General features: G+C 50.6%; 1 protein-coding gene across 9 annotated transcripts in view; it reads right to left on the bottom strand.

The window, feature by feature from the left end:
- Window positions 1-19,042, bottom strand: part of MSI2 (musashi RNA binding protein 2) — a 433,947-nt gene that overhangs the window by 75,488 nt on the left and 339,417 nt on the right. For all 9 annotated transcript variants that reach the window (XR_005201910.1, XR_005201911.1, XM_017538839.2 and 6 more), the window contains exon 8: window positions 13,408-13,490. Coding sequence is in view for 7 of the 9 variants with exons in the window: in XM_017538839.2 (XP_017394328.1) it covers window positions 13,408-13,490 (83 nt within the window). In the remaining 2 variants the exon portion in view is untranslated. The remainder of the gene's footprint in view (window positions 1-13,407; window positions 13,491-19,042) is intronic.

Raw genomic sequence — 19,042 nt, 5'->3', positions numbered from 1 at the left:
AGACGGGGTTTCTCCATGTTGGTCAGGCTGATCTCGAACTCCCAACTTCAGGTGACCCACCCGTCTCGGCCTCCCAAAGTGCTGGGATTACAGGCTTGAGCCACCACGCCTGGCCTTGAAGGTTTGCTGTTTCTAACTCCTTACTTAGGAATCATTTCAAATTTATAGAAAAGTTGCAAGGACAGTATCCTTTACATTTTGTTACTTCTGCCTTATCATTAGCACATACTCCTGAGCCCTTATATCTATATGCAGGAATTTTATTTCCATTTGAGAGTAAGTTGCATACAGGATGGTATGCATTTCCTAAAGAAGAGGGCATTTTCTTATGTAGTCACAGACCAGTTACCAGTCTCAGGACATTTAGTGAATACAGTACTTTACCTTCCATATGCTTGCTTTGTCAGTGGACCTGATAAGGTCCTTTATATCTCTACATCCATCCTATGGAGCAGGAAACTGAGGCTCAGACTCAGACACCTTCCCTGAGGTGCAGACTAGTATCTGCGTGCAGGGCTGGGATGTTAATCCTGACCTGCCTATAGCCACAGACCAAGCCAGGAGAGGGGGTGCCGTGATCCTGTGCGTCACCCTTTCCCTAGCAGGGAATGCTGACAGCCCGGGGATGCTGAAGCTTCTGCAAGAACGGCTTCCCTGCAGCTGCTATGAGGAGCCATTCCCACCCAACAGATCCCAAGCCCTCGCAAGGTAAGCTCACTGCCCTGCTGTCTCTGGGGATGATGGCTGCCCATCTGAGGGGTACGCCAAGCTTCGGGAAGTGAGAAGGCTTTTGTTTTTCCCTGGTCTCTGTACAAAAGAACCCAGTCAGCACGTGGCCTTGGTGCCCAGGGGGAAATCCAGGCCCTGGACCTGTGGCCTTGATGTGCTGTCCAGGACAAGGAAAGCCTATTTGGCCTGAAGAGGCCAGTGTTTGCAGCTTTAGTTCTCACTCTAAACAGGTCGTGTCTGAGGCAGTTTAGCCCTCCAGAGGGAGAGGCCTATTTCAGTGGATAAAATTCCCCAATGATGACAGAAAGGGGAGGGGACAGAGGGAGGAGAGGGCTTGGGAGGACATCCTGCAGCTTCTAGGGTGGGTACCTGTCCTCCTGTGGCGCTTCCTAACAGACACAGAGGCCTGGCCTGGTCTTGCCTCTGATCAGCTTGACCTCTTTCCCAGCCAGGTTCTGGTGGGTTCCAGGCCAACACTGTTTCTCCGAAGCTCCACGCTGACCCTCAGGCCAGGAGCCCTGCCCAGGGAGATGGTGAAGAGGAATGGAGAGGCTACTCAAGTGTCAAGTGTCTTGCCTAGAGCCTGACAGCTACACAGATCTTGCACTGAGGCAGGAGGGGGTGAGCCCTACCTCCAGAGACCACATGTCACACACAGCGCTCCGCTGCCATTGAGTGGCCACAGCCTTTCTTCTTCCTAGACACTGCTCTCTTGCCCCCTCTGCCAATCACAAGCCTTTCTGGAGACCCCACAGAAAGCAGGACACTCTGTAAGGCTCTTGCAGGTTCATAACCAAGATTTGGGGAGACCTACCCTCAAGGAACTTACAAAGCAAGGAAGATAAACACAAAGCCAGCCCCTGATCAGAGTCCAACTCTCCTACTGGGTGCCTGCACAGCACCTGGCCCTGAGTCAGCCTCAGGAGCAGGACCCACTACAGAGCAAACAGGGCCCACAGCAAAATGACCACGAAGGGCCCTTCGTCCAACAATTACTAGGATTTGCAAGACAGCAACAAAGAGCAGAGCATTAGACCAGCAGTGGGGCCCTTCTGAGGGCAGGGCCAAGCGACGCCTCAGGAAGCTGGCACTGCTGAGAGAGCGCTATTGAATGAGTTGAAGAAAGAGGCCATGATGGAACAAGGTGGGGCAGGGTGGAACCCATCGAGGGGAGGCGGAGTGGCCCAGGGAGGGAAACGCAGGGACCTCGGCTCTCCTCAGCTCTCCTCGGGCAGCTCCCTCTTGAGATGGGCATGCCAGCATCGCTCCCTGCGTGATCTTCAGACAGCCAGGTCACCTCTACTCAGTTCTAACATCTGCTCCAGGGTTTCAATGCCATCCAGTTGCTCTTCTTGCCCAGGGTCAGAGGCAGGATGAATTCCTGACTAGCTTGAGTATGTGGCCAGGTGACGGCAAGGCCTTAAGAAGCCATTTGGTGGGGGGGAGGGGGGAATTGGTGAGGCAGCAATTGCACCCGTGGAAATCCTGGCAGCTGCGCTGGGAAGCCCTGGGCCTTGAATCAGGCAGGGAAGGATCCCTAACCGCTCTGCAGTCCTTTTCCCTCCCTGGTACAAGCCCTTTTGCCCTCTGCAAACTCAGGTAGTCATATGGCTTGGATATTTGTCTCCACCCAAATCTCATGTTGAAATGTACTCCCCAGTGTTGGAGGCGGGGCCTGGTGGGAAGTGTCTGGATCATGGGGGTGGATCCCTTATGAATGGCTTGGGCCATCTGCCTGGTGATGAGTGAGCTCTTACTCAGAGTTGTAAGTGTGTGGCACGCCCGCACTCTCTCTTGCTTGCACCTGCTTTCCCCATGTGACGTGCCTGCTCCTACTCTGCCTTCCGCCACGAGCAAAAGCTCCCTGAGGCCTCCCCAGAAGCCCAGCGGTGTTGGCACCATGCCTGTACAACCTGCCGAACAGGAAGCCAACTAAACCTCTTTTTAAAATAAATGATCCAGTCTCAGGTATTTCTTTATAGCAACGCAAGAATGGCCTAACACAGAGGCTTCCCAGCTGGTCACTGGGGATACTGCAAAGTGAGTGGAAGAGGCCCTCCCCCTCCCTTCCCCAGACATCATCATCAGGCACCGTCCCTGTGGACAGGGACCAGCGTGTGGTCAAGCACCAGGGGACGTACTTGTACATAACTTTTCTTGTTCTATTGCAAAAAGGTCCTCGTGGATGTGGGACCCGCACATGCAGTCTACAGAGGAAGGGGCTACTGTGCAAATGGAAATGGAGCTGACAGCTTCGGTGGGGAAGGCAGGAAGCAGGAATGTCTACCTTCAAGGGCACATGCGTGTTATAAATGGCCCAGATCTGTTTGCAAAAGGCATTAAGACACCTATTGGATTTATAATCTTGACTGAGCAGGGCTACTCTGGGGAGAAAGGCACGCACTGTACTGAGTGCTATCCATCCTCATGCGTGTGTAATGTTCATATATTACATAACATATACATAGAAAGGCATGATATAAAGCAAAGCGCCTGGCACACCGAAGTCCTCAGAGAATGTCCACGGTTGTCAACTCTCTCACTGGATAGAGCCTTATTTCCACCGTGTGATGGCCTTACCAGGCTCATAGTTACAGCAGAAAAGAACACGGAGGCTCTGAGGAATGACTTCCCATGGATGGTTGCAAAGCACAGCCAGAATTCCATCGTGGACCCCCAGCTTCAAAACCCCTGCCCCCTCCTCTGGGTCTCTGGCTGCCAGCTCTCATGGCACAGCCCTTCCCCACGCCCTCCACCCAACCCTCAAGGCCTATTTGGGTCTAGTTCACAAAGCCATTCCCGATTCTAGCTTCCACAATTGATCTCCTCATCACTTCCAGAATTAATTTCACCCACTGTTTCCTCTGCTTAGTGTTTTATTACAATCAGTGATGGTAAAGTGAAATAGGTCATAAACCAAAGATAAACATGAATCACCTACTATTTACCAAGCAGGGGCTGGGTGTGGACATGGAAATGAATGTGGCTGAGATATGGCGCTTCCCTCAGAGGTCCTCAGAATCTGGGCAATGAGTAGAGAGGAGCTGGTCCCCAGTATCACCTGAGATGCACCTCAATAACTGCAGCCCCCCCCACCCCACCCAGATCTGAGAGTGCGGGCCTAGTCTGTTATACAGCAGTCTAGCCTAGGGCTAAGGCTTTGGGCTTTAAATCTCCGATCCACTTGCTGGCTCTCTGAGCTGAGGCCAGCTGACTAACTTCTTTGCACCTCAATTTTCTCATCTCTAAAACAGTGACAGAAGTGCCTACTCCATAGGGCTCTCGGAGCTAATCCTATAAAGTGCTTGCACTGGATAAAGTTGGCTGAGTCACACCTTGCCCTCTCCACATGGAGCCTAGGTGAGTGCCTTTGAAGGTGATGAAGTCAGTTCACATCTGTGTTCACTTAAATCCCAGACTGGGGAGTGAAAAGGCAGAGAGAGAGCAGCAGCCTCCCCAGCACAGCAGACTCTTAGCACACAGTCACTGCCTTTCTCCCTAGCCCTCCCTGCACCTGCCGGCCAGGTAGGTCCCATCTCCCTGCTTTCATCAGCAGGATGTGCAAAGTGAGCTTCCCAGGCCACACTATTTGGGGAAAAAGCTGATGGTGGCAGCAGCAGCTGTCCTCCTTTTCACTTCTGGGAAGCTGCAAGGGCATTTCAAAGTGGAAAGAAAGCTCAGCCTCCAGCAGGTGCTCAGGTTCCGCCCCAAGGCTGGGGGAGTGCTTACCCCAGGGCACGGTTGGCTGGGCCACAGTCCCTGTACAGGGCCTAACTTCATTCATTTAAAAGGAGAAAATAAAATAAAAGGTACGGCTTGAGCCTGCTTTTCTCGGCAGAGCAGCCGAAAGAGGAGGGCAAAGGAAGAACCAGGGACAGAACTCCCAGGCCCTGGGGAAACTATAGTGAAACTAGCAGAGAAATTGGCAAGAGTCCAGGCAAGAGACACGCTGCTCTGGGCTTGGTCTCTGCAGCTGCACAAGGGCGCAGACTGTTCATGCCCTGCCTTTTCTGCTCGGGGAAGAGGCAGAAGAGAAGGGGGAACAGCCCCTTCTAATGGTCTCCATGCTCCCCTCTCATGACCCTGCGCCCTGGGGGTGGTTTAGGGGAACAACGGCAGCAGCATGTTCAGAAAAGCCCAGAGGCGCTGGGTGCCGAGACACTGAGGGGACAGACCACTGCCCTCCCTGGCCCTGCCTACACTGGCATCGTCAGAGGACAGATGAAGGGCAAGTGAACCACTCAGGCAACTGGGAGGCCACTCCCTGCAGGCCAAATTACTTCTGCCTAAAGAGCAACAAACATTTACCACCAAACCATCCGGCCGCCCCCAACACACTAATCACTCTGCTCTCATTAACACAGCCTGTACACAAACAGCATGTGCATGCGCTTGCGTGTGTGCTGCGTGGGGGGCAGGATCTCTCCCTCTCCCACGTAAACACCAGATTCATTTATTAAATGCCTCTCTGGCATTTCCTTTTTTGCCTTCATCCCGCTTGTTTAATATTGCATTTGACATTCTCATTTTATAAATGGCAACAGAAGCAGAATGGATGGCTAAAATTAGCTTACGAGTGAGAATGATGCTACAAATAGGATCGTGAATACAGAAGCCTAGTTAATTCCACCCACAGTCCCCGCCCCCCTTCCCCACACACAAATACACCCACCACTTTTGGGCTAGTTCCCAACTGAGCTGTCTTCAGGGCTGAGGAGGAGCAGCTGGGGCGGGGAGGGGGGCGGTGAGCCCAATCACTGGGCCCCCTGCCAGGTGGCAGGGTCCAGAAGCCAACCCTAGCCTGGGGCTGGCCTCCATGGATGGGCTGGTCATAGCACTGCAGCCCGAGACCAAGAGGACAGCTCAGGACTCTCCTCCCTTCTTATCCTCCTGCCCTTCCCTCTCCAGAATCCCCTGTTCTGAGTCCATCCTCCAGGTATGCCTTGGGCTGAAGGGTAGCAGGCCTGAGACCTCACTAGGCTTTGCTCTTAGAAGTGGACTTTTTTGGAACCTTGCTAAAGGATGAGTCAGGTGAAGGGTACTCAGCTTTTCCAGGACCTAGAAAATCACATCTCTGGGCTCCTCCTGCTTTGGGAGGTGCACCACCCCCTTTCCTAGGACTGTCCCCAGAAGCACTGAGAGTGCTCACTTCAGAATCTCCATCCCTGTCCCGTACACTCAGGACCCAGTCCTGGCCAGGTCCTGCACACTTGCATTTCATTGCCTTAAAATCTGCTGAGGACCTCCTTACCTGCTCACTCCATATTTGCTCAGTGAAATAATTCTAAGAATGATGGCGATGACGACAGTGGTGAAAAGATCTGTCACTCCGATAGAGCATGCTATGGCCTGGCTCTGTTCCAAATCCCTTACAAGTCTTAAGTCACAGCACTCTCCCAGGTAGGCATTACCACAACCTATTTTACAGAAAGGAGGGCCACAGAGCCAAAACATGGAAGTAATTTGCCCAGGGCCACAAAGCTAGGAAGTGGGAAGTTTCTGGGGACTGAGGACTTGAGGCACCTTCTACCAGGAAGGCCTTCCTGGTTGACAGCACACTGCTCTGACCATTGTGTCACTCCCCACCTGGGGGCTTCCCATAAGAATGAAAGCACTGATACTCTCCACAGGCTGCTGTCCCTAAACCCTGTGCCTGTTTGGGGCACCCCCTTTCTACTCTGCCCCTAATAATGTGTGCTCAATAGTGAAACTGGCTGACCATTTGGCTAAATGCCTTTCGTTGTACCCCTATAGACAAGGAGCACCCTGACTGGGTCTGCTCTGGGCTAGATTAGTTCAGTCCAGGAGTCAACAAGCTGTGGCCAGCAGGCCAAACCCAGCTGCCATGAGTTTTTGTAAATAAGCTGTATTTGAACGCAGCCACGCCCCTTCATTTGCATATTGCCTGGACTGTTTGAGCTGCAACGGCAGGGCTGAGTTGATGTGACAGAGACTCTCTGGCCCTTTACAGAAAATTTGCTGGCCCCTGGCTTAGGCCCAATGGGGGAAACTTGAAGTTACCAAGGGCTGGTTCCTTCAAGGCTACCTAATCACATACCCTCCAACAGAAGAGGCCGAGGCCTCCCACGGCAAGCTATCAAATCAGGGCTTTATATGAGCTGCAAAAGGCAGCCATCCTCAACCTTCCGATTTCCCAAGGAGGAAACCGGTGCTGACAGGTAGGGCACTCGCCTGTGGTCACAGAATCACCAGCAGTGGACCTGGGATTCAGACTCCGTTTCCAAAGCTCTCTCGGTGCCTCTAAGTGACCCAGCAGGTCCCAGCTTGGGGACAATGACACGTGCACCTCACTTAGGAGAATGGAGCCCTTTCCAACAGGTGCATGCCTCACGTGTCTTCCGCAAGCAACTCTCCAGGGCCTGCACTCAGAGGGGAGTGGCAGTCCCCGGCACTGAGAGCTTCCTCTGGGAGATCTTCAGAAATCTGGTCTATTTGACCACAGAGGGAGTATGGAGTGGAGCCAACAGCACCAGACTAGGGGCCCAGGCGCCAGGCCCGGCTTGGCCCCATGTGGCCTGGCTCCATACTCCCTTCATTCCCAAGTCCCTTCCTTCTGATGATGGCTAGGCAATTTATAACCCACAATGCCCACATTATCTGTCATTAGCGGTGGCCCTTGCCTGGTGCCTCTCAGACTTTAATGTGCACACCAATCACTGGGGATTTGTCAGCATGCAGATTCTGACTCGGTAGATCTAGGGTGGGACCTGGGACTCTGCATTCCTAACCAGTTCCTAGGAGCTGCCAAGGCTGCTGGACCACACGTTGACTACCAGCATCCAGACCTCTCATTCCAAGACAAGGGACAACCAAAGTAGCTGTATCCATGAGTTACCCAGCAAATTTTTATAAATCCCGTTACCTTAAAGGAGTAAGAAAAAGGACTATTTAAAGCAGGGGTGTGGCTGGGGGCTCACACCTGTAATCCCAGTACTTTGGGAGGCAGAGGCAGGCGGATCGCTTGAGGCCAGGAGCTCTAGACCACCTGGCCAGCATGGTGAAATCCTGTCTCTACTAAAAATACAAAAAAAATTTAGCTGGTAGCTGGCCGTGATGGTGCACACCTGTAATCCCAGCTACCTGGGAGGCTGAGGCACGAGAATCGCTTGAAGGAGGTTGCGGTGAGCCAAGATCATGCCCCCCGCTCTCCAGCCTGGGTGACAGAACAAGACCCTGTCTCCAAATAAAGAAAAGCAGGGGGATGTCCAAGGGCCACATCGAAAGAACTGTCTTCAGCTGTACATAAAATACACTAACCCTAAAGACAGCTGATGGGCTTAAAAAAAATCTCATAATGTTCTAAGAAAGTTTATGAATTTGCCTTGGGCTGCATTCAAAGCCATCCTGGGCTGCATATGGTCCATGGCTTGCGGGCTGGACAAGCCTGATTTAAAGTAATCCTGCAGTAGTATTGCATGAAGCAAATAAAAACTCTTTGATATTCACCCACTGTATAAATCCATATTTTTCAAATATTAGGTTTGCCTAAATGGGTAGCAAGGTATAATGAGAACAGAGAGCTTGGAGCCAGAACGACACAGATTCAAATCCCAGCTCTGCCCCTTAGAACTGTCCCACCATGGAAGATCCACTGCTGCTGAGCTGTAGTGAACTCACCCTCTGCAAAATAAGATGAGGACCTCTGCTCAGGATATTGTGAAGACAAAAGGAGACAGCGCACACGTAAAGCATGGTCCCAGCGCCTATAAGCGCGGATTCCTTCCTGTTGAATCAGGTGGGAGGAAAGGCTCTACCCGAGATGCCCTCGTCCCAGGCACCTTTCAGACTGGACCCAAGCTCCCACCCAGCGAGGGTGGTGATGCCTCCCCAACATCCTTTCAAGCTGGAGGCTGCACTAGGCCTCTGCGGATGCCTGGAGGTGGCTCCTGTCAATTCACACCTCCCTTCCTGCTGCTGCCCGGCTCATCAGGAGGCCGCTTGAAGGCTGGGCTCTGGCGACTCATCAAGCAAGTGTCCCTGCTGGCTCAGGGGCTGCTTCAATCAGGGAGACGCCACGGGAGGCATTATTAGCTGCACCCGCACTGAGGCACACGGAGTAGCCAGGGAGGAGCCCCTCTCTGGAGGGTCACGAGGCGGCTCTGTGCATGTATCTGTGCGCGTATATTGATAAAGAGCCACATCTGCATTTCTCTCTGGCTTGGAGGGCTTGTATGTTTGGCCCTGAGCTTGGGTGGCAGTCAGCTCCTGGCCCATGCTCGTCACTTATCTGTGTCTGTGGAGTGGAGGAAGAGGCATGGAGACTGGGACCTCTAAAACCAAAGCGTGGTCCTTCTCCCTAGCTGGGAACCTGGCCTGTCTCCGCTGCTTTTCTCCTAGGAGAACATGGAGCCACATGGGTCACAACATAGCTGACTGCGAAAGGGTGGTCAGTGGAAGAGGGCCTGTGGCCCAGCTAGATAACCTTGAAAGTCCCTTTCGGCCTGAAGAGGATGCACAGCCTGAAGGGTACAAATGTGAGCTTTGGAGTCTCGCTTTCTGGGCTTGAATTCTGGGGCTGCCATTTGCTGACCATGTGACCTTGGGCAAACTGCTTAACCTCTCTCTGCCTCGCCTTGCCAATCTGTAAATGGGAAGAATGATTAAAGAGTAAGTGAAAATCAAATGAAATCAGATGCTTGATGCATAAAGTGTTTAGCAGAGTATGCAGTTTGTACCGCCAAATGTCAGCTATTTGTGGGATCCTTGTATGTGCAAGGGTGTCATGTGGGGTCTTTCTGAGCATCCTCCTGCCACCCACCCCCACCCAGAGATGACCTCCTTCAGCCAGGGTCTACATGGGGAATGAAGGGAAGGGTTCCTGTGATCTCCACTTCCCAAAGACAGCCATCCTGGTCCCCTGTAGGTAGAAGGACTCATCCCTGCTCCTGGTCCTTCTGCATGGTAGAAAAGGACCTCCATTTAAAAAATGCCCAGGAAGAGACTCCCCAACCCAGTTAGATGGGAAATGGCTTTGGGAACTATAATGGACCTCACAAACACATGGTCCTTCCGTGAATCCTTTATTTTGTCCACAATTATTTACACAGGGTCTACTTAGTGCCAGGCATATGCGATTGAATCGGAAGACCTGGATTCAATCACAGACCTATGTCTGTGAATAATCTGCAGTAAGACGTTTCCTATCTGTGAATAGGAAAAACTCATAGCTCCAGTATGTACCAGGGGGTGCAGCTGTCTGCCACTTCCTGCCAGATGCCCAGAAAGACTGTGAGGGTTGGAGGAGATGGGTCTGTGGTTTCACAGCACAGTCCTGTTTATGAAACACTCCTATGCACGTTCTAACAATCAGCCGTGTTCCTGCTTGGCAGTCTCTGAGTTTTCCGTTTTTCCAGATCTCTCATTTGAATTCTGTCCATACCCCAGTTTAAACTCATTTCCTTTTCTTTAGGCCTGAGAAGTAGAAACCAGTATCACAAAATCCAAAACAATTCAGGAGCCAGGCTTCTCTACCAACACCCTTTAAATTCCACCCTCCTTCAGAGGAGGGGAACTGCCTTGAGAAATATCTCTCAATGACAGCACGTGGATGATGGCAAGGATAATGGCAAGAGCTAACATGGATCATGCTTGCACCCTGTGCAGACACTGTGCTGGGACCTTTGCTCATGGTACATCACCCAGTCTCTAACAACCCAATGAGGCAGTATCCCCAGCCCTGTCTTACTGGAGCTTAGTGAGACTCAGTGTTCTACTGCAAAGCCCTCTTCCAGAGCCTCTAAACTCCCCACTTTGGAGCTCGACACTGGGGCTGTGCTGGGAACGTGGACCAACACCTCCAAAGCCTGTGATCCTAACCACTCTGCCCCCCACTTCTTCCTCTTCTTTGTCTACTTCCATCTTTGCTCATTCTCTTGAAGAGCCATGACTAGCCCCAGATTCAGAGGCACCTACAAACCCTTACACCAAAAACCCGGTCATGTGCACCTGACATAGTCAACCTCCACCTGGGTGGAAGAGAAGGCAATACCTGTGAAATTGGCTTCAAGCCAGACCATGGCTGCTATTTCTGGGGCAGAAGCTCTACTTCCTGATTGCTGCCTAAGTCATCTGGGGATTCACCCTCCCACCCACAAGCTACAATAGGTGTCTATACAGTTCATTTGGCACCAGTAAGCTCAAGTCCTATGCTCCTTCACTCTCTGGGTAGCCTGGGGCCAATCCCCTGGGCCTCAAGTTTCCCAGGATCAAGCCTTTCCCCATCTGTGTCTCAGGTTCATTTCAAAGCCTGTCAACAGTAAAGAGCTATACATATTCATTCAAGGTGACACACGGAACAGTGTCTTGCCGGTCCATATCTGGCCTTTCCTGGTGAACCCTTTAGTCTTGGCAGGACAGGAATGGCACCTGCCAGTACTCTCTGCTGCCTCTTCTGTTCTCCACTGCCCAGCAGCCTTAGTGGAGTCTGTCAATGGCATGCTCTGGCTAGGATAAACAAGGCATCCGGGCACTGGATGCAGGTTTCATTTACGTCCTCTGTCTCTCTTATTTCAGAAACAGCAAGTAGTAGTCAGGTACAGTGGCTCATGCCTGTAATCCCAGAAGTTTGGGAGGCCAAGGTGGGTGGATCGCTTGAGGTCAGGAGTTCGAGACCAGCCTGGCCAACATGGCAAAACCCCATCTCTACTAAAAATACAAAAATTAGCTGGGCATGGTGGTGCACACCTGTAATCCCAGCTACTCGGGAGGCTGAGGCAGGAGAATCGCTTGAGCTCAGGAGGCAGAAGTTGCAGTGAGCCAAGATTGCACCATTGCGCTCCAGCCAGGGCGACAGAGCAAGACTCCGCCTCAATTAAAAAAAAAAAAAAAGACAAGTAGTAACCTACAAGAGAAAAGTACCAACTGTAAACTTGTGCTGACATTTGGGGAGCAGAGAAAGCTTATGAGGGAACCTGTGTTATTCCTCCACATTTATCTCCCCCCTACCATTTTAATGTCTGAGCTGATGCCTCCAACATACAGTATGCAAAAAAAGAATATTTTCATTTTAGATGCATATGATGGCAAGGAACAATATGAACAATATTATTTTAGTGCCCTGGGAAAAAATTAGTAAGCCAAATATTGAATCAGGCCTGTAGCACCACATGCTAAGCAGATTGCTTTGATCTTATCCACACTAAAAGCTCTATTATTGAATTTAAAGCTGGTGAACACATATCAGACCAATATACAACGCATGTCTGAATGCATGTTTCAGAAGCGAGAAATGTTTCGACAAAAGGAAGAAAATATTAAAGTTACAGCTGCAATTGAAACACAAATTTGCCCTCCCTTTTCTCTTGAGGCTGGAGGTACTCGTGGCCAACCAAAATGTTGTTGCTCCAGAGGACCTGCTGATAGTTCCAGAAACACCTGCTGAGCTTCTATTTTTCTGGAACCAACAAAGAAGGGAATTCTCACCCCCCTACTCAATCTGAAGAAAGGAATTTGAGACTTTGAGGGCGCACAAGCTATGCATGGTATGGCGCCCTCTGGTGGCCATTTATCTGGGAGGCCTACCTGGCTTCCCAGACTTAAAATAATCCAACCTCCCTTCCTCTTGAGGCTGCTGTGGCAGAAAAAGGAACTTTAAAGAGCCAAAGAAACAGAAGGAAGCAGCTGATCATGAGGGCAGAAATTAACTGATGGCAAGGGAGGGAATGTTAATTTTCCAGCAGGACCCAAAGAGAAAAATAGTTTGGTGCAGTAAACTTCCTATCTAGGATATACTCCTCAAAAGCTGTATAGCAAAAGCATATCCAAAGCCAGGTGTCACCCGAAGAATTGCGTGAACCTGGGAGGCAGAGGTTGCAGTGAGCCGAGATCGTGCCACTGCACTCCAGCCTGGCGACAAAGCGAGACTCTGTCTCAAAAAAAAAAAAAAAAAAAAAAAAAAAGAAAGAAAGAAATTCAGCCCCTCTGCCTGTTTTTGTAAAGTCCAAGAGTTAAGAATGGTTTTTACATTTTATTTTTTTGAGACAGGGTTTTGCTTTGTTGTCCAGGCTGAAGTGCAGTGGTGTGATCATGGCTTATTGCAGCCTCAAACTCCTGAGGTCAGGTGATCCTCCCACCTTAGCCTCCCGAGTAGGTGGGGCTGCAGTTGCACTGCGCCCAGCTAATTTTTGTTTTTTTTTTTTTTGAAAGAGATGAGGTATGGCTATGTTGCCCAGGCTGGTCTCGAACTCCTGGCCTCGAGAGATCTTCCTGTCTTGGCCTTCTAAAGAGCTGAGATTACAGGTGTGAGCCACGATGACTGGCCTGGTTTTTACATTTTAAGTGGTTAAAAAATTAATATTTTGTGATCTGTGAAAATTACATAAAGTGCATATTTTGGTGTCCATAATCAAAGCTTTATTGAAACAGCCCCACTCCTTCATGTATGCATTGCCTGTGGATGCTACTCAGCAGAACTGGGTAGTTGCAGTCAGTTGTATGGGTTGCAAAGATTAAAAGATTCATGACTTGGCCCTTTCTAGAGTTTGTCCACCCCAGTCTGAAACAACTGCTACTGTTCACAGGCCTGGACTCCGAGCATCTCGCCCCTTCCCCCCCCCCCACCCCACTCCAGCCTGATGATGGGCTGAAGCAGTTTGCAAGGCAGGGTGTATACCTAGAAGAAGCGGGCTTTCCATTTCAGCACAGCCCCTACACACTTACCATTTTATTATTGATTTCATGGAAATGAATCTCACAGACTTTCTCCACAACATCTTCATTCTCAAAAGTGACAAAGCCAAACCCTAAACGAAAAGAGAGAAGAAAAAACAAAGAGAGGCGGGGTGAGTTCAGTTCTGGCAGGCCCACACGTTTCTCTGAAGCCCTGTGGTCTCGCCTCCTGGTCGGGTGCGGGGGTGTAGGTGGGCGGATCCTAGGGACGGCCTTGAGGTTAGAGGCAACGATTTCTAATTTGTACCCAGCACCCTTCCGACAGCGAGGAAAAGTTAATGATTTCACCCACATGCAGCGGGCACTGTGTGGTTTACATGTGCCCCGAAGCAAACAAGAAATTTACTTGTCTGTTATTTACAAGGGTCAGGGCCCAGAGGCTCCGTGCACCACAGTAGACGGGTGGGCTAAGGAGAGCATCATGGATCACTGCGGGGCCACGCTTGCCCTTTCCGCGAGCAACCCCGGCCAGCCCTCGGGTCGGCCTCCAGACGGAGGCGGTTATTTGTCCTTTTCTTCCTGAATTACTTCCTCTAATACCTCATCAGGACATCCTGAGGCCTGGAAGAAACGATTAAAAGTTTCGGGCCTCTGTTCTGGGCAGGCATCCTTTTTCTACTGCTGCTTCAAAAGCGCTGTGGATTTGGGGCAGTTTAAGACTGTTTGATGCCTGCTGTCAGCCCGTCAGCTATCCACTGTATTTACTCGGCTGGAGACCAGCTTTGCTAGACAAGCGGCACTGAAGAATTTTGGCAGGCGACTGCTGCTCAGTATCCTCAGTTCCTCTCCCTACCCTCCTGCCCCTTTCTTTCTTCTCTTTCCGTCCCCGACAGCGTTTCCAGCATGTGGCCTCATCTGCGACCCCAGTCGGTAAGTGCTGCTTTACCACATGGCCCCAAGCAGGGTGGCACCCACCTCGGATGGGATACAGCTGCCACGTGGTAGCACTAACATGGTGAGGCAGTGGGGGCAGACGCACTGATGGGGAGACTGAGGCCTGCCTGGCTTCCAGTTCTCACTGTGCCTCTACTTTATGTTTAATCTGGAGGGGTCCCTTCTGATCTCTGAGCCTCAGCTTTTGTGCCTGCAAATACCCTGGGTCTCACACCTCCTGTCACAACCCAAACCGGGATTCACAAGGCTGTCTGCTGCCATCTGAATGTTTGTGCCCACCCCCGTCCTCTCAGATTCCCGTTGAAATCCAAACTCCAAAAGTGATGGTATTAGAAGTTCAAGTCTTCTCCTTGGCCCTTGGTCCCACTGATCGCCGCAGAGCTGGGAGGTGATGAGGTTGTGAGGATGGGGCCCTCATAAATGAAATTAGTGCCCTTAAAGAATGACAGAGAGCTTGTTTTTTCTCTCTACCATGCGAGGATGCAACAGGAAGGTGGCTGTTTGTACACAGGAGGCAAGGCCCTCCCAGAACGGACCACGCTGGGACTCCGCTCTTAGACTTCCAGCCTCCAGAACTGTGAGAAAGAAACTGTTTTTCATAGACCTCAGTACCTCATTATAGCAGCGCCAACTAAGACACTCTTCTCCCCAAAGGCCTGAACCTGGCTGAACACTAAGCCAGACACACCAAGCAAGAAGACAAGACCTGAACAGCTGTTCTAGCACCACTTTTTTATGATCACCGTGTTTCCAGTCAGTGAGTAAAATACAGGGGCTTCCTTTTCAAGCTGTGTCTAATTTGGGTCCCTGCAACACAAGATAGAGAGGGAATTTCTCAGGTCCCTCTGACTCTCATGCATCCGACTCTACCACCACCATCTTTTTTTTTTTTTTTTTTTGAGACAGAGTCTCACTCAGTCACCAGGCTCCAGGTTGGAGAGCAGTGGCACAACCTCGACTCACTGCAACCTCCGCCTTCCGGGTTCAAGCAATTCTCCTGCCTCAGCCTCCCCAGTAGCTGGGACTACAGGCACGTGCCACCACGCCCAGCTAATTTTTTTGTATTTTTAGTAGAGACGGGGTTTCACCATTTTGGCCAGGATGGTCTCATTCTCTTGACCTTGTGATCTGCCGCCTCGGCCCCCCAAAGTGCTGGGATTACAGGCGTGAGCCACCGCGCCTGGCCTCACCACCATCTTCTAAGGAACACCAGGGCACAGGGAGCGGATGTGTGGCGCTCCTATAGCATAGCTCCTGCAGGGACTAGCAGATTCTTTGGTAAGAGAATAAAAAAGGCCACTCTGTGCTCTCAAACCATTTACAGTAAAACAGAGGGCCAGGACCACCACACACAGCAATCGTGATCTTTGGTATGTCATTCGCTACCACCACGCATCAAACACTGGGCCAATGCTCCAGCATACCCAGTCCAGCCCGCTGTAGACACCTAAGGCAGCAGCAGACATACCAAAGAGTAGACAGAAGCATCTGCTGGAGGGGCTCAAAGATGGCAAGTTTCTCCCAGTGTCACCTGTAAGAGCCAGGTTCTCAGCTACCTCAGAGGCCTGAAGCAGGCATCCGACGTGTTATATTGTTTGAAATGTGGTCCAAAAAAAACCTTCCACCAGGTTTATGCGGCCCCATGTCTGCTAACCCGGGTCCTTCGAGAGAAAGCTACTGGGAACACTATCCTATTCCCCCTCTTTGGGTGTCTCCTCCTCCTTGGCCCTTGGTCCCACTGATTGCTGCAGAGCTGGAGAAGACCCACAGTGACACTGTCGCCCCACACCACTTCTCTTCGGGCACTCCTTTAAGCACTTGCAGTTTCCTGAGGGCATTCAGCTCACCCTACTGGGGTATGTCTCAAGAGTTCCGGGTTGGGAGGAGCCTTAAAAACATCAGGTTAAATGGGCGCGGTGGTTCACGCCTGTAATCCCAGCACTTTGGGAGGCTGAGGTGGGCGGATCACCTGAGGTGAGGAGTTCAAGACCAGCCTGACCAACATGGAGAAACCCCATCTCTATCAAAAATACAAAATTAGCCCCACGATGGTGCATGCCTGTAATTGCAGTTACTTGGGAGGCTGAGGCAGGAGAATTGCTCGAACCTGGAAGGCGGGGCTTGCAGTGAGCCGAGATTGCGTCATTGCCATCCAGCCTGGGCAACGAGAGAGAAACTCGGTCGCAAAACACAAAACAAAACAAACAAACAACACATCAGGTTAAAACTCCCAGCCAGTCACAGACCCCTGAAGCACACAGTCAGGGGATTCATCTTTTTGGTTAATCCCTTTCTCTCCCTCTCCCTTACCCTCCTAGGGCCCAGATCCTAACTGTCCCCAAGAGAATGGATTAAGAGCCATCACCCTTCCGAAATTCCACAGGGAGGGAGGGGCGGCACTGCGGGGGGGCCGCAGAAATTGGCTAGCGTGACTTCAAGCCAGAGCACCCTGCATGAGGATGATGCCGGGGTCTTGCTCTCTAAGAGTCCTCAGGACGGAACAGGCCCCTAACATGCACTAAGTGCTGAGTGAATGACTGAATGAGCCATTTCTGCTCCTCCAGGGTCTGAGCATCTTGCTAATCCACTTGAGTCACTGCTTTGCCTCAAGACTGATTCCGCTCTTCCTTCTGCATTTACCAGCTGCCACCTGTGCTAGGCATTGTGAAGGACATGGAGATCAACAAGGCAATGGCCCTCTGCCTGCACAATTCACCAAGAGGCACGAGTCAGGGAATCCCAAGCAGGGAGAGCCCCTCCCTCCCACTCCTCGCTTCCAGCCTGCGGCACACTCTGGGTCTCATCTGTCTTTGAAGGTCACCCTCCGCCCCGGCCCCCACGCCCAGGCACTCTGCAAATAAAACAAGCCAGGATAGATCAGTTTTTAGGAGACGTCACTGCTAATTAGGACAAGTGTAGCAGGTCTAATAGTGGCCCTCCAAACATATATCCACATCCTAATCCCTGGAATTTATGAATGTGACCTTATTTGGAAAAAGAGCTTTTGCAAATGTAATTTAATTAAGAATCTTGAGAAGAGATTATCCTAGATTTAGGGTGGGCCCTAAATCCAATGACAGGTGTCCTTAAAAGAGAAACAGGGGGCCGGCACAGTGGCTCACGCCTGTAATCCCAGCGTTTTGGGAGGCTGAGGTGGGCGAATCATGACGTCAAGGGATCGAGACCATCCTGGCCAACATGGTGAAACCCTGTCTCTACTAAAAATACAAAAATTAGCCGGGTATGGTGGCGCATGCCTGTAGTCCCAGCTACTCGGGAGGCTGAGGAAGGAGAATCATTTGAACTGGGGAGGCAGAGATTGCAGTGAGCCAAGATCGTGCCTCTGTACTCCAGCCTGGCTACGGAACAAGACTTCGTCTCAAAAAATAAAAAAATAAAAAAAAAAACAAAAGGAAAGAAAAGAAAAGAGAGCGAAACGGGATATTTGGGACACAGAGAATGACAGAGAAGAAAGCCATGTAAAGACAGAGGTCGGCAGAGAATAGTACAGCCACAAACCAGGGACTCCTGGAGCCACGAGAAGCTGGTCTTCCAGAGCAAGGAATGACTGTCCCCCAGAACCTCTGGAGGGAGGGCAGCGCTGGCTTCCAGAACTGTGAGGCAAGAAATTTCTATTGTTTTAAGCCACCAAGTTTGTGGTAATTTGTTATGGCAGCCACAGAAGACGAATACAGCAAGGTTCTAGGTTGGCTGCACCCACACCCCACACAGGAGGGCCACACGCGACCTCCTCCCACCAGGCCTGCTGACTCGGCCAATCGTGCTGCTCTGGACGGAAGACAGGAGAGAGTACAAAACCCATGCTGGCTATGGGGAAAGAAAATGAAGTCAGTGCCACCAGTGAAGGGCACTGCTCCACGAGCCAGAGGACAGTCTGGTTGAAAGCCATCTTGCAGCTAGGCACACACACTTAATCCCAGAATACACACCAGGGTAAGTCAAGTCACCATGGCAGGCCATAGCCAAGTCTCCTGCCATGGAAGCTGCTTTCCTGCTGCAACCCAACTCCTTCCTGGTCCACTGCGCCCTAGTCTCCCACTCTGAGATAGGAAGAAGGGCTACTCAGCAAGGAGCCAGGAATTAAAATGCAGACTGTTACAGAGGGAAGGTCGGAGCAAGACTCAGGGCATCATTTCCAATTCTGACTCTGATGTTCTCCCTGCTGGTCCTTTTCCTAACCCCACAGGATGCAAAAATCAAGTATCACAAAAATGGTTTTCCTGATTAAAGGAGATAGCCTGGATTTCTAGCCTATGTACCCTGGATGCATAACAATTCAGAGATGTCAAGACTCATTTGCAGCATTTTAAAGACCTATATCGCTTCAACATCTCTGTCTGTTTGGTCCGAGCAGAGAAAACAAACTTGATTATGTCTAAAATATTTATTTATTCCATTTGAGGAAAGCAAAGAAGAAAACACTTAATTATCAGTAAGTGTTATTCCTTAACATATAATCATTTTTTTCATAGATGCATTATCGTTTACAACGAGTTAGTAACTTAGTGGTGAATAAGTCCCAAAATAAATTAAAATGGACAGTGAAGCACAAAAACAATGGGGTCAGAAATTTGGGATAGAGTGTTGAGTGGGAAAAACCCTTCTGGTATCAGAGTCTTCTTTTCTGAAATAAGTATTTTATTGTGGTAAAATATACATAAAATTTACCATCTTAAGCTTTTTTTTTTTTTTTTTTTTTTTTTTTTTTTTT

Source organism: Cebus imitator, unplaced genomic scaffold (genome assembly GCF_001604975.1).
Source record: "Cebus imitator isolate Cc_AM_T3 unplaced genomic scaffold, Cebus_imitator-1.0 Scaffold115, whole genome shotgun sequence".
In the NCBI taxonomy this organism is placed as follows: domain Eukaryota; kingdom Metazoa; phylum Chordata; class Mammalia; order Primates; family Cebidae; genus Cebus; species Cebus imitator.
The sequence above is the reverse complement of the archived record's forward strand: the minus strand, read 5'-3'. Positions and strand labels throughout refer to the sequence as shown.